This window comes from Antedon bifida, chromosome 10 (assembly GCF_963402885.1).
Source record: "Antedon bifida chromosome 10, ecAntBifi1.1, whole genome shotgun sequence".
Lineage (NCBI taxonomy): Eukaryota > Metazoa > Echinodermata > Crinoidea > Comatulida > Antedonidae > Antedon > Antedon bifida.
Window position 1 is genome coordinate 5088825 of NC_136235.1, and position 13321 is coordinate 5102145.

The following is a 13321-nucleotide window of genomic DNA, read 5'->3' on the forward strand; positions in this document are numbered from 1 at the left end:
CATAAATTATGTCAATGGTTGCAAGGATGAAGATTCTGCTGTAACATTTACTATTTATGATCAAATGAATATATATATTCAATTAAACACACTGACCACAATTTCACTGACCATACTACAATTTATTGACCACAATAATAGCAGACAAAAGACAAAATTACATTACAGATTCATATAGTTTATCATTAATCATACAATAAACAACGTAATCTCAAAGTTTAAATGTTTTTATACCGTTATGTAGTAAAAAACGTGTAGAGAATGAGAAACTCTTGTCGAATAAACATCTAAAACAGCCATGGTTAGGCAATAAGAAGAACGTTATACCTAAAGGATGGCATTATTATGAAACTAATTTAACTTTACTTAAGCAAATGACTGATAAAAACAAAAGCACACAAACAAAATTAATTATTTTGAAAGATTTTTACATATTGTTGATTGATAATAATCATTAAAACCAATTTTGTTCAATATTGTAACTTACTCACTGATATCTTTTACGATTTTTGGTCGGACTGGATACAAAATACTGTACATTCACAATAATATTTTGTTTTAGAGTAAAATCATCATATCAAACTTGAAATATAATCTTGTTAATATATCTAAGAGCATAATAATTGATATTATATTACATCTTCCATTGTAAAAACAATCACAAGCAAATAGCATTGGTAAATCTTGTTAGAGCTCAATGGTAAAAAAATGGTAAAAAAACAATTACCTAACACCTGTAATAATGCAGAATAGAAATCATAATATTGGTTAAAACACCATTTGATTGGTGATTATCAAATTCCAAGTACCATATTTTTTTTTGGGCCTAGGGGCTTTTGACATTCACAGTAGGTGTATTATATTTTTAAAATATGAAAAGCTTTTGTTGGATTTGTGAATGAAGCATTGAACAAATTTCAATTCATTTGTTTTATAAAATTATCATTTAAATACAGCAGGCTAACAATAATTATTTGGGTCATCTAAAATAGTAATTAATACTCTAATTGCACAGGTTAAAAAAATCTTAATTATTTAAAATAGTTGTTCATTTAAAATATAAAAGAAATTAAGGTTGATTTAATAATAATAATTTCAAAAACTATATTTCAAGAACTATTTTGCAACAGCTACTGATGAATAAATACACCTCATATCAGGAACAACAAAAATATAATAAAAATAAAACATTAATAAACATAACTGTCAATTTTCACTGTAATTACAAAGATTACTGAACAATTATATATTTTTTTGGATCTACCAATTAAAATTGTTTAATATACATTTATATATGAATTATTTATTTAAATAACTTAGATAATCCAATTTACAAGGTTAAATAACATTTCAATAAAACATTAACAGGGTGCTGTATTATTTAAATTCTACACAAACACTGTTTCAATTATTTCAAAAAGAAGTTTTTAGCTAAATTATTAATCATTACTTGTCCAATCGTTTTATTTAATTTTAAAACAAAAGTTGTTTGTTTTTACTTGTATCATACAATTTAAAACATGGTACTATACTGTACTCACTGACTTTGTATAATTTAAAAAATCAAATTTAGGAAACTCAAAATAATTCACTAAAAGGAAGACAATATAAGCAGAGTCCAAAAAAATAACATATGAAAATACATGCCATTACTTAAAAAAAATTATATGGGACAATTACTTTGACTGTGTTGATAATGAATTAAATACATTCTCTTTGTAACATTTAAAGTACAAAGTAAAAAAAATAACATTAAAGAACATAAAATAATCACAGAAACCTTTCAGCTCTTTAATTTTCATGGATAAAAAAAAAACCAATGCAAAAATTGTGTTCAGATAATGTTCACACTAAAAGTAGTTAAAATAGCTAGCATTAGCTGCAACTGTGTATACATTATACACCATATGCTTTCTACATGTGTTTAAAATTATTTTTTATAAAACATTATCACAAGCATAGAACCTAAAATGAAATTATTATGAAATTGAAAAAACAGTGTCGTCCACTTGGATTTTATGTAGATTATTTTGTGTTATGACAAATATGAATTCTTGCTATAAACAAACTACTACTGCTAGGCCAAAATCTAAAATAAAAATGTAGGGTGCTATAGAACAATTATTCAAGCGTGCAATGTCAACTAACCAAAGATGTTCATCAAAGAGAGGCCTATATCTAGGTGGTGCTGTGAGTAATTAGTATTTTAAAGCAAAATTACGGCAACATAACCATTTTTTTTACAGTCGAAGTTTGATTAAAAATTAAGTTATTAAATTCTCATTAGCTTTACTAAAGAATATAAATTTAAAATTGCATCAACAAATAGGCCTAATTCATAATAATCACACAATTCAATGCTTGGGACATTCATATTACATATTTATATATAATTATCTATTTCTGATACTGAATTACTTTGGCAACAAATATTAGATTCTCTTTATTGTATGAAAAAACAATCATCATATAAATTGCAGTGGCTTATAAAATCAAATATCATATATTAGTGGTGTGGTGAATTTACTATTATCAAGATTCTACAGTTTCTTGATTGCTATTTCACACTGTTTAAGATCTACAAAAAGTGCCATAAAAACCCTATATACCTGATGTCAATACTGAATGTTTTACTAACTACTTTAAAAAAAATGTCACAGTATGTCAGCTGATTCTAGGTACTATATCTATACATTGTACAGTATCATAGGAAAATTGTGTGATACAGTGTCACATATGTACAATATGCAACACCTGTATCATAGGCTAACCTAACCGTAGCATAATACAGGCACCACAGGTGATACACGACACTGTATTACAGAATTCTCCTATGATATTGGACATATAATACCATATGGAGATACAGTACAAAGAATGAGGTGTCAATGAATGTCCCATTAACTTACCTACTTTATTTTAATTATTATTTGTACACTTAGATTTACTAAACAGTTTATTACCAATGCTTCATCAAACAGAAATGTACAACACAGTTTTGATCCATGCATCACAGTATTAAACAAGAAAATGATAGATAGGGTGTGATTTGAGCAACGAAGACAATTATAAAATTGATCATTTGGACAGTAAACCACTCAAAGACATCAAACAACATTGTGATCCACATTCGGTGCATCAAAGCATCATGTAAATGCCTGGTTCGTGTTTGACAATCAATCCTGAATGCCGTTTGAGAACTCTTCACCTTCCTTGTGTACAACCACTTTAGTGACGGTAAAATCAGGGTTACGTTCTTGCTCTTCGGCCAAAGTTTCAGCTAGGACCTAAAAGAAACATATCAATCAATTTACTTAATATATTCTCTTATTTTGTAAAGGTTTGCAAATAATGATTTATTGATACTCAAGTGTAATGTTTTGTAAACAAAATAAAACTTACCCTATCATGATCAATATCACCATCTCCTTGAATGATGATTTTCTTTTCTACTTTGGTCTCGGTAACACCACCTTTTACAGTCTAATGGAAAAAAAGATTTATTTTTATCTTATACTGTGTATGTTGTCAAATAACAAACAATAATGTAAAGTTATTGTGCGCCATAAGATGCTCATGGTGAATTGACGCATCAATGCAAATCAAATTTGTACAAATACCTGCCCTCTTAGAAGAGACCAGTTCAAGAATAGTCAGGGGGGCAAGAAACAACAAAAATAAAACAGGGAGGATTGTAGTGCCTGGAGGATTGGCTAGTGGTTACATCATCTATACGTCAAAGCCAATCGCGTGGCCTACGCCAACTCCCAAATCCGACCCTGGGACTGGCCAATGGCAAAATACGTCATGACCAGCACCAGGGGTTGAGGCACGAGGAAGAGGAATCGCTCTCTCGAAACGAAGACACAGTACAAGACAGAAGTAAATTCTTAATACATATTCATCCACGAGTACTACAACCCTGACAGCTCAGGTGAGTACACGATGAATGTGTAGATAAATACCGAAGAGACTGAAATAGTCCTCTAGGTGGGATAATATATAGATAGTCTCTTTAATTAAAATACTAGGCTGAAGAAAAAAGAAAAGTTAAGATAACATAGTCATAAAAGATAAAAATTGCATCACCTACTTTAGACACTTGTAATTGTCGTTTGAACTAATTTTTCATCGTTAGGTCCATAAAGAACAATCAAAATATTAACTGAGAAAAGAGCATTTCACTACCTTTGTAATGTGTGTTGTGGTAGTGGTCATATGAGATTCACTGGTCAGTGTCTGGGCACTAATCAGCATCCCTGGATCATGGCCATCGACAGCTGTCCCATCCTTCTCATAAGTGATGGTAGTGTTCTCTGTGTGCACATACGGTACCTCTGTTGTCTTCTGACGATCATCGTCCTCACCAGTCTGGTACTTAAGCATCGCCGTCTTTACTTCTGGTACGCCATCATATGCTGGGGCAGGTGCAACCATCATGTCATCATCATCATCCTAAGTTATAAAAATTAGACCATCAAATTAAATACAGTGGTTATTATCTTCTTACTGTAATGTCTGGTCAGAAGGGTTAATAATATAAAAGTATCTCTTTTTTCACAAAAATAACAATTTTAAGATGTAATGTATTGCTATAAGTAATAACCAAGTGTGATTATATGGCTGATAGCGTAAGAGTATGAATTGATTAAATGTTTCATTATTGCCAATCAAACCTTACTGCAATGAAAGTAAATTGTCCGTCGGCAATATTCTCAATGTTATGTTATCAAAAGTACAAACAAAAGTTATGTCTTCATATTTTATGTATAACAAATTCAAAGCAACTGAGGTTACCATAAACAATAAAATAAGTGCAATGTTTGATTATTCAATTTTTCAGTATGAACAATTTTGTTGACTGCAGCCATTAATAGGAGCTGCTTATTTGAGAACGGATAATTAATGTGTAGTTCGTAACATAAGTTCCACGTTTGTTTGTGTACATCATTTGGATTAGATCCTCTCTGGACACATGGCAGTCACAGTACAGTGCCTACCATAAATGACAGGTGCTGAAATGATCCAGTACAGCAGAGTAACAGCCTATTCTTTTAAACTACACATGAGTGAACTGTATACACTGGAACTCTAGTTTTAAGTTCTTATTCTCGAATTAAACTGCCAGAACAACAGTCAAGGAGTATGCTTCATTTTGTTTAAATTTAAACTAATGTTAAAAAATGGTGCAAAATATATAATTTGGCTTCCATTTTTTTAACTGTAGTACATAATAAACTCAGACGCTTATTTAATCATTTATGGTAAGTAGATTAATATAAGTAGATTAATTGCTGATTAAAATTAGAAATCGTGGGTGCTTATCAAAGTATGAAATGAAATGATGCTGTGTAAACTAATGATATTTTAACTATCAAAGAACTTCAAAACATTAAACTAGGCCAATATGAATACTAGGTTATTAATTTTTGTTTATCATACAATATTATTAATAATGGCTTTGTAATGCTTGGATTATTATAAGCATGTGTTCACATTAATGATAAAAAAAAACTGTAATAATGATGCAATTAAAAGCCATGCAATGGTTAGTGATGACCGTTGGTTATGATGCATCACCTTAGCCCTGGCAACTGGAGCTGCAACTGCACCAGAGGGAGTGGAGGGATCACCCTCGTCAACCAATGGTGGGGCGGGAAGCTCTGATGGAGGTACATCCTCATCAGCTGCCGCAAGATCACACTTGACTTCCTCGTTCACTTGCTATCATGTAAAACATAAGTATGAAACACCAATACAAAAGATGCCCACAAAGAAAAAAATGCATAGTAAAAAAAATAGATTTGCACACTGAACAAATGGAGGTAGGGATGTGGGGCAGGGTTCCAGAAACTCATGTTTAAATGAAATATCAATTATTCCTTTCTTGAGCATTCTTGATTGGATTCCAATAATTATATATGAATAATTTCAATACATGCCATTACAAATAAGACAAAAGAAAACACAATAAAAAAGTATATATATATTGAAAGTCAAGAATACCACCATGCTAGTAACCAAACACCACTGATAAGAGGATTTGTAAATTTACCACATATAAGGTATTAATTTTTAAAAGAACTGTTACATAATTATTCAATCTACTATTGGTACAGTTTACTTTCTCAATTTGTATTATTCTGACTTCACTATATACAACTGACTTGATTTACCTTGATGTTGTTATAGTCTTCTTTAAAAAATATTATCATATTAAAATAATTTATCCACGAGAAAGGATATTATAAACAGTACGAATAGCACAAATAGTACAGTACGAATAGCACAAATAGTAAAATACGAATAGCACAAATAGTACAGTACCAATAGCACAAATAGTACAGTACCAATAGCACAAATAGTACAGTACCAATAGCACAAATAGTACAGTACCAATAGCACAAATAGTACAGTATTGTTTGCTAATCTATTTGTAGGTCGACAAAATTGTATACAATACTAATATACCAAAGAATGACTCATTTAAATCATTCCTTGAAATATTAATACAAATAATTGAAATAATAAGTAATACGTTTATAAGAATAAAAATTCTGCTTCAGAACTAACATATTTGTGTTTATATAAGTTTCCTTTGACAAAGCCATATTCACAGATACTTACATCAGGATATGATTGTTGATATTCATAACGGGTAGTTGTTGTCTTGGTTGTCACTTCATATTTCATGTTGTTGTCTTCATTTGGATATTCACCCTCTGTTATATTGTCAGCAGAGTGCTGTGAATGGCAAGACATTTTACTTATTAGTCACCTTTATATGATTGACAAATAATATAGAATTATTAGTACTAATATTCTATATTGTTTATGTTAAAAGTTTGAATTTCTCCATATTTTTGTTAATTAGTATACAACATATGAATAAATATAGAAGTTAAGAAAACTAAAACATTACATGATATAATAAAGCATACTATGTCTGTATTTACATTTTAAATTATAAATTTTAAAAAAGGTATACAAAAAACACACACAATAGGTTAGTTAGACATTGATAAAAATGTTCTCATGCTGTAGTAATCCATTTTAAATCTTCAGATTCCAATGTAATCTATAATAATTATGTCGGATTTTAAATAATAAAGTTATAAATATATTACACACCAAAAAAAGAAGAAATATGTATACATTAAACTGTGAATAAAAAATGTAAAGTTAAACAAACATTCCGGTAATTCTAAATAAACGTCATAAGGTAAATTTCTTTTTTTCTCTCTCACAATAAAAGAAATTCAACTAAACACATCCGACATATTTTCAATACAATTAAAAATATTAATATATATACTTTATCATGCTAAAAGTTTGTATATTGGGAAATGTAATAAAGGTATAGTATAGATAGGTACAGTATGTTCACACTGATTGACATGCAAAAATAACTAGAGATACTCGGGGGCATTGTGAATTTAAAATCTTTAAATAAAAAAAGAAAACATAGACCTTGCACCACCAAACAAAATATCACCAACATTTCAAGACTTCAAACTAAGTGAATATTTATACATTGCTCACTTTTGTGATGATGTATTTTAATTATGTGTACATGGTTAGCACAAGTTTTTATTGCATTATTATTTTGCAAGGCAAGATACATCTTTGATATTGTAATTGAATTTTAAATTAATTTTTCTACATATTTATATTGATAAAAATTTTGATACAAATTGTCAATCCTGTACCACTACTGGTCTAACTCTATAATTGAAAATTATACTATAATAATATAATAATAAATGTAAACTTAATACTTAAAAACCAAAAACTTATCTAAGAAATATTTATCTATCAAAAATAAAACTTAAATATAAGAAATAATAATAAAATGAAATAATAAAAGTACTGTATAAAAAACAAGCAAAAAAAAAAAGGTTTAAAAAACAATCATTTTCATGAGTACTATACTACATTTCAATCTGCATGCCAATAGGATAATAAACCTATTGTTTAATCATTGCATGCAGTGGCATATTTTACAATAACCAATTCATAATTAGATAGTGCAAGTCAATTTCAAATAACGTTAATGTGATTCAATTGTCCGTAAAATAACTGCAAATGTAGGATGTCTAAGAAAGAGTTTGTATGCACTGAGCTGAAATGAACCTTGTACCCATCTCAAGTAATCCAAATGCTTTTTAATACTTAAGTCGGTAATGATATGCTCAGTGGTATTATACAGCACACTGATCCTAACGAGAATGGTTTCCAAAGATCATGTAATTCACACAAAATCATACTAGCAATAATTCTTTATGTACTAGGAGAATTATAGCATGGAATAATCCTCCATGGTTATAATGAGCTTTTGTTTTCATGACCACTGGACTATGCAATAACTTTCTGCGTATTTGAGTTGTGCGTCATTATATGTTGATGTTGAGGTAGTCTCTCAGCCCACTACAGTAATGTTTTATCACTCCCACAAATCATTGAATATAATTGAAATCATGGAGTTTACTGATGTTTGGAGTTCATTTTTAAACTGTACTTGTTTTGAACATTATTCATCTTCAATTGAAGAAATTTGGATTAGTCCCTGAATGAAGCCGTGGTTGCCCCTACCATGAACAACAATACTGCAGTTTAGGTTATTATGGACCTTATCAGGTTGGAAACTCCTGAACCACATAGTGCATATTTACCTTAATGTAATTTTTACATATCAATTGAATTAAATCATGAATTGGTTAACTTTAGTGCAACTATTTAACCACTAGAAAGCAATTGACAAAATTAAATATATAATAAACGGGGACTTAGAATGGGAAAATTAAACATCTAATGACAATGTACAATATATAACAACAGATTAACAGGGCAGAGAAAGGTTGCAAATTTCAAGACTCTATACAAACATATAAACTACTTGTGTGTATCAAGCACTGTAAACAAAAGCTAAGGAAAAATAGACACCAAGGAATTTAATAACATGGATTTGCTATAACAGACCGACATATACTTCATTTGATGTGCTGGTTTGGGTGGTGGTTGAGGGTACACTTCTCCTTCGTATTCCCCCTCATCGGAGGTCGCATCCACGTCCTGTAACAACGGCGACCGGTGAGGGCGAGCAAAGAAGATGGAAAAAAGAACAAAAGATTACAATAAAGTACACAATGCACACAAAAGAGAAATAGCAACATTACATTATATAATTGTGGCTTGTAATAGTAAAAAAACAAATCTACATACAGGTGATACAAAGTGCACTTTTGAAATCACTTAAATATACTGCAGACAATTACAATAAATAAACTAAACAGCTCAAAAAAACTACTCTATTTTCACTATTGGTATATGCTATACCATTTCAAGTCTAACAATTATTTTAATTTATAGAATAAAACAATCGTGCTTCATTCATATTAGAGAATGAAGAGCATAAACCAAAAAATGTCAGGCAGAAAAAGTGGTCTAGTGATGAACAGTATAGTAAACTAGCATTACTAAAGGTACCAAGTAAACTACGACCTATGACCTGAGGTGATAGCTACATATCTTTATTTGTAGCTGATATGCAACACATCATTTATGTTCTAAGTGTGTTGAATGTAGTACTCAACACATTGTTTACTACATTGAGAATATCATATTTGAATCATTTTGCTAGTGTAGCATATCAAAAGTTATATAACCTTATTGCTGCTACACATTTACAAAATTGTGTAGCAAAATAGTCAATATAAATCTATGTTCTTCTAGACTCAACATTAATTTTGATTAGCAATTATTGCTAAACAAAATTATAACTTTACCACTTACTGAAATCATGCTATTTTGAAAATGCTTTTTTATCAAGTTGGCTCTAAAATTGACACACTCATAATGATGACACACTTTAGAAGATAAACGATATTGCTACATTTACATTACAAATAGTAAACAATTTGATATTTTATTGTTAGTACAAGAAAAAACAGATTGTTATTATTATTTATTATTTTCAAAGTAAAAGATGTCTACTTAGCAAAAGGATTTATATTGATAGGCAGTATATAGATATCCATATGCAATATGCCTTGAAGTAAAAGAGTTAACGAATGAAGAAGAATCAATAATGTTACGAAACCAATTGTTTGTTTTTTAAATTTCACCAGCTATCAAGACAATGTTTTAGTTTAATCATTTATTTTTAAATCACTGCATTTTCTGTTATTGAACCAAAGCATATGTAAACTAGGTAAAACATATCAATATTCATCATTCTTCATATTCATATCTAATTACTATTAAACTTGCATTAAATATAATAATGTTCAACATGGATTTGACAGTGTTAGGAGCACTACTGTTTATACTCTAAGGAACATAGTGATACCTATGCAAATTGTATTAACTACAACATGATATCTCTTTTTAAAGCTTAAATTGCATTCCACATGCGATATATGAGGATTTTGAACTGTATTTAATGGGTTGAACTAAGTTATCCGAGCTGTACTACTAATATAACATGGACAATATGCATCAGCCTGGGGTGACAGTGATGATGTAGATAAAACAATACATTACTACTTTTTTTACTTATTAATTTTGTAATGATTGCATCAAAATTCAATCGTACAAAAAATGATAATCAGAAGTACTTATTAGGAATAAAATATCTAATAAAATGATTTATAATCAGATTATTAAAAGATTTTAAAAAGCCATGGCAAAAATAAGAATCTGAATAGCTATTTAATTGTTTGCCCCAAAAAGCAGAGCTCCTTTACCAACTAATAACATGTTTCTGTGTTTTTATATTTGTGAGCCGTCATGCATCCAAGACTTACAAAATCACTGGTTGTTTTAATTGAAACTTTAAAAATGTTTGAAATATAAGTGAAATAAAAAGTTAGTGCCAGTGGTTTAAGTTGTGTCTATTTCAATAAAAAACAAACAATCTTGACGACACATATAAAACACTGTACTTGATTTGATGTGGTATTAACAGTTTGTGAGTCTTTGCAACCATCTACAAATAAGTTTACTATTGTTTAAACATCAAAGCGAGAAATTAAGAAAAGGGTGGGAGCAGTTTAAAGTTGCACTAAGAATTTCATTAGCATAATATTCTAAAATTCTAAACTTATTTGCATATTTGCAACTCATGCGAAATAATGCAGCTGTTTTATGAATAAAACATACCCTTCTGGGCAAACTTAAATTGTTATTGTTTGCGTTTACACCAGTCTCATGGTCACTCTCGTCCGAATCGACGTAGTGGATCTAAGCGGCCGAGCGGATGGGTTTGGGAGATGAAAGGAATGAAAAAGACAGACAATAGTACAAAATAGTAATATTTTAAAGTTAATTTGTCTAATATAAATATATACATAATTACTTCATTAGGTCATTTTCTAAACACTACATAACATATCATTTAAATATATATTATGTGTAAATTTAAAAAATTTAAAAAGTACTTTAAAAAATTAATGTGATTTGTTAAAATATCCTAATCAAACTACTGTATCTAGTAATTCAAATAATTTCCTAGGTTATTTATTGTTCAGACAGAAAATGTAGTATACATTGTACTGATCTTGTATTTGTCAACCTACAGTATGTCAACAAGCATTCCATTTGAATGCTAATGTTTTTATTAATCAATCCCATAATGCTACATTCATATCCTATTGTAATCAATATTAATAAAACATTTAGTGATCACTGTGCTATTATTGTTTAGATATATAGATTCAAATTGAATCAGTAAGAGAATACAGCATTATATTTACTTATTTATACAATATTTACTTTCTTTACATGGTCCTTGAATGCATTGTATTTTTCTGTCACATGTATGTAACTGATGCAGAAAGCTTTTAAAAGTTTGAAAGATATGCATGTAAACAAAAACAGGGACCTCTGACATTATATTAAAATGGAATTTCAACAAAACAAAACAACTATAAATATCTGAATTAAATATTGAACCAAACTGAAATAACGTTTATAAATGCAATTTTCAGTACACATTTTGTAGGTATTTATAGCAGGACATGCTTCATTCATTTCAAAAAGTGAACTCTGAACCGGTTATATATTCATAAGGTATGTGACTCCTGTATTGAATTATGTAAATTGACATAATGAATATTGGTTACCATACCTTGTGATCACCATTTTCAGAGTCTGCATAGGCGATTTTGCTACCAGGGCCACTTACTTGGTCCAGGTTGGCAGAATGTCGCTGTGGAGTGGACTCGTCTGGACGGTCAAGCTCTCGAGATCCAGAACGGCCATATGCTGGTGTGTAAAAAAAACATGTAAAATATGGTTATATAGTATAGTCAGAGTATTATTGTTTTGGGGGTCTTTTTCTGTATATTACCTAAGTTTTTCAAAATAAAATTTATTTTGAATGATTTATAACCGTTCCCAGATTTGCCCAATTTCATGCCATTAACATTTCAGGTAACAAACAAAAACATATTTTACCAAAACAAAAGACCAATATTATACAACATCAAGGTGGCCATAGTGTTATTTGTATTAACCATTGCTTACTCTTAATAGTGTATGTATATCTGGTAGTGTTTAACGCAAATAAACATATAGCTGAATGGCTTAAAGCTCTATGGATTTGTTTCGCCTCCTACAGAGCAAGTCAAATTATATATATAAAATGATGTATTAAATATTATGTGGAAATAAATTGACATTAAATGTGTACACACATAATGTTGTGAAATAGTATTACCAAAAGGTATTTTTAAGTGAAAATATTCATCTGTAGTGCCAGTCTTTATAAGAAAAAGTTGAAAACCATCAAGACAATGAACATGCAGAAAGTTATAAAATATAATACATGGATAAGTAAAGTGCATGTGATACTTATATCACGCTTTTCGTTCATAATTTTATTATGTTTCATATATTGGTAAATCTCAACCATAGTAGTAACCATTTAACTCATTGATGCCACCTGTTGTTAGTAGTACTACTACTAGTGCAATGTTAGTAACCTACCACCATCCATGCTTTGTGTCAGTCGCTTACTGTTCAGACGTTCAAAGTCCGGATTTTGTCTATCAATAGAATTGCTGGCCTGTCGAGTTTGGAATTGTGTTTTGCCACTGTAGCGAAATTTAGAGCCTAGGTTAAAGAGGGTCTTCTTTGGTGGGGCTTCGGGTGATACTAGTCTGTGAAATATAAAACATTTATTAAGCGTTAAGAAGAAAAGGTTCTGGCGAACTGTAGCGGAATTAGTGTCGTAGTGGATTATTAATACAAGACAATGTTGACGGGTCTACACAGGACTATGTGACTAAAAAAACCTCCTTTTTTAAAATCTTTGATTACC

At 29.8% G+C, this 13321-nt stretch overlaps 2 protein-coding genes across 11 annotated transcripts in view; both read right to left on the reverse strand.

Annotated features, from left to right (window-relative positions):
• Window positions 1–13321, reverse strand: part of LOC144854231 (small ribosomal subunit protein eS7-like) — a 170900-nt gene that overhangs the window by 52034 nt on the left and 105545 nt on the right. The gene's annotated exons all lie outside the window — the stretch shown is intronic.
• Window positions 102–13321, reverse strand: part of LOC144854195 (protein 4.1-like) — a 41143-nt gene continuing 27923 nt past the window's right edge. For 4 of the 9 annotated variants that reach the window (XM_078712101.1, XM_078712108.1, XM_078712103.1 and 1 more), the window contains exons 9-17: window positions 12988–13160; window positions 12128–12264; window positions 11161–11241; window positions 8980–9072; window positions 6628–6744; window positions 5581–5724; window positions 4189–4455; window positions 3403–3483; window positions 102–3287 (exon numbers count right to left, since the gene is read on the reverse strand). In XM_078712101.1, coding sequence (XP_078568227.1) covers window positions 3177–3287; window positions 3403–3483; window positions 4189–4455; window positions 5581–5724; window positions 6628–6744; window positions 8980–9072; window positions 11161–11241; window positions 12128–12264; window positions 12988–13160 — 1204 coding nt within the window. In that variant the 3' untranslated portion in view covers window positions 102–3176. The remainder of the gene's footprint in view (window positions 3288–3402; window positions 3484–4188; window positions 4456–5580; window positions 5725–6627; window positions 6745–8979; window positions 9073–11160; window positions 11242–12127; window positions 12265–12987; window positions 13161–13321) is intronic. The other 5 variants (XM_078712104.1, XM_078712105.1, XM_078712106.1 and 2 more) reach the window with 5 other exon arrangements.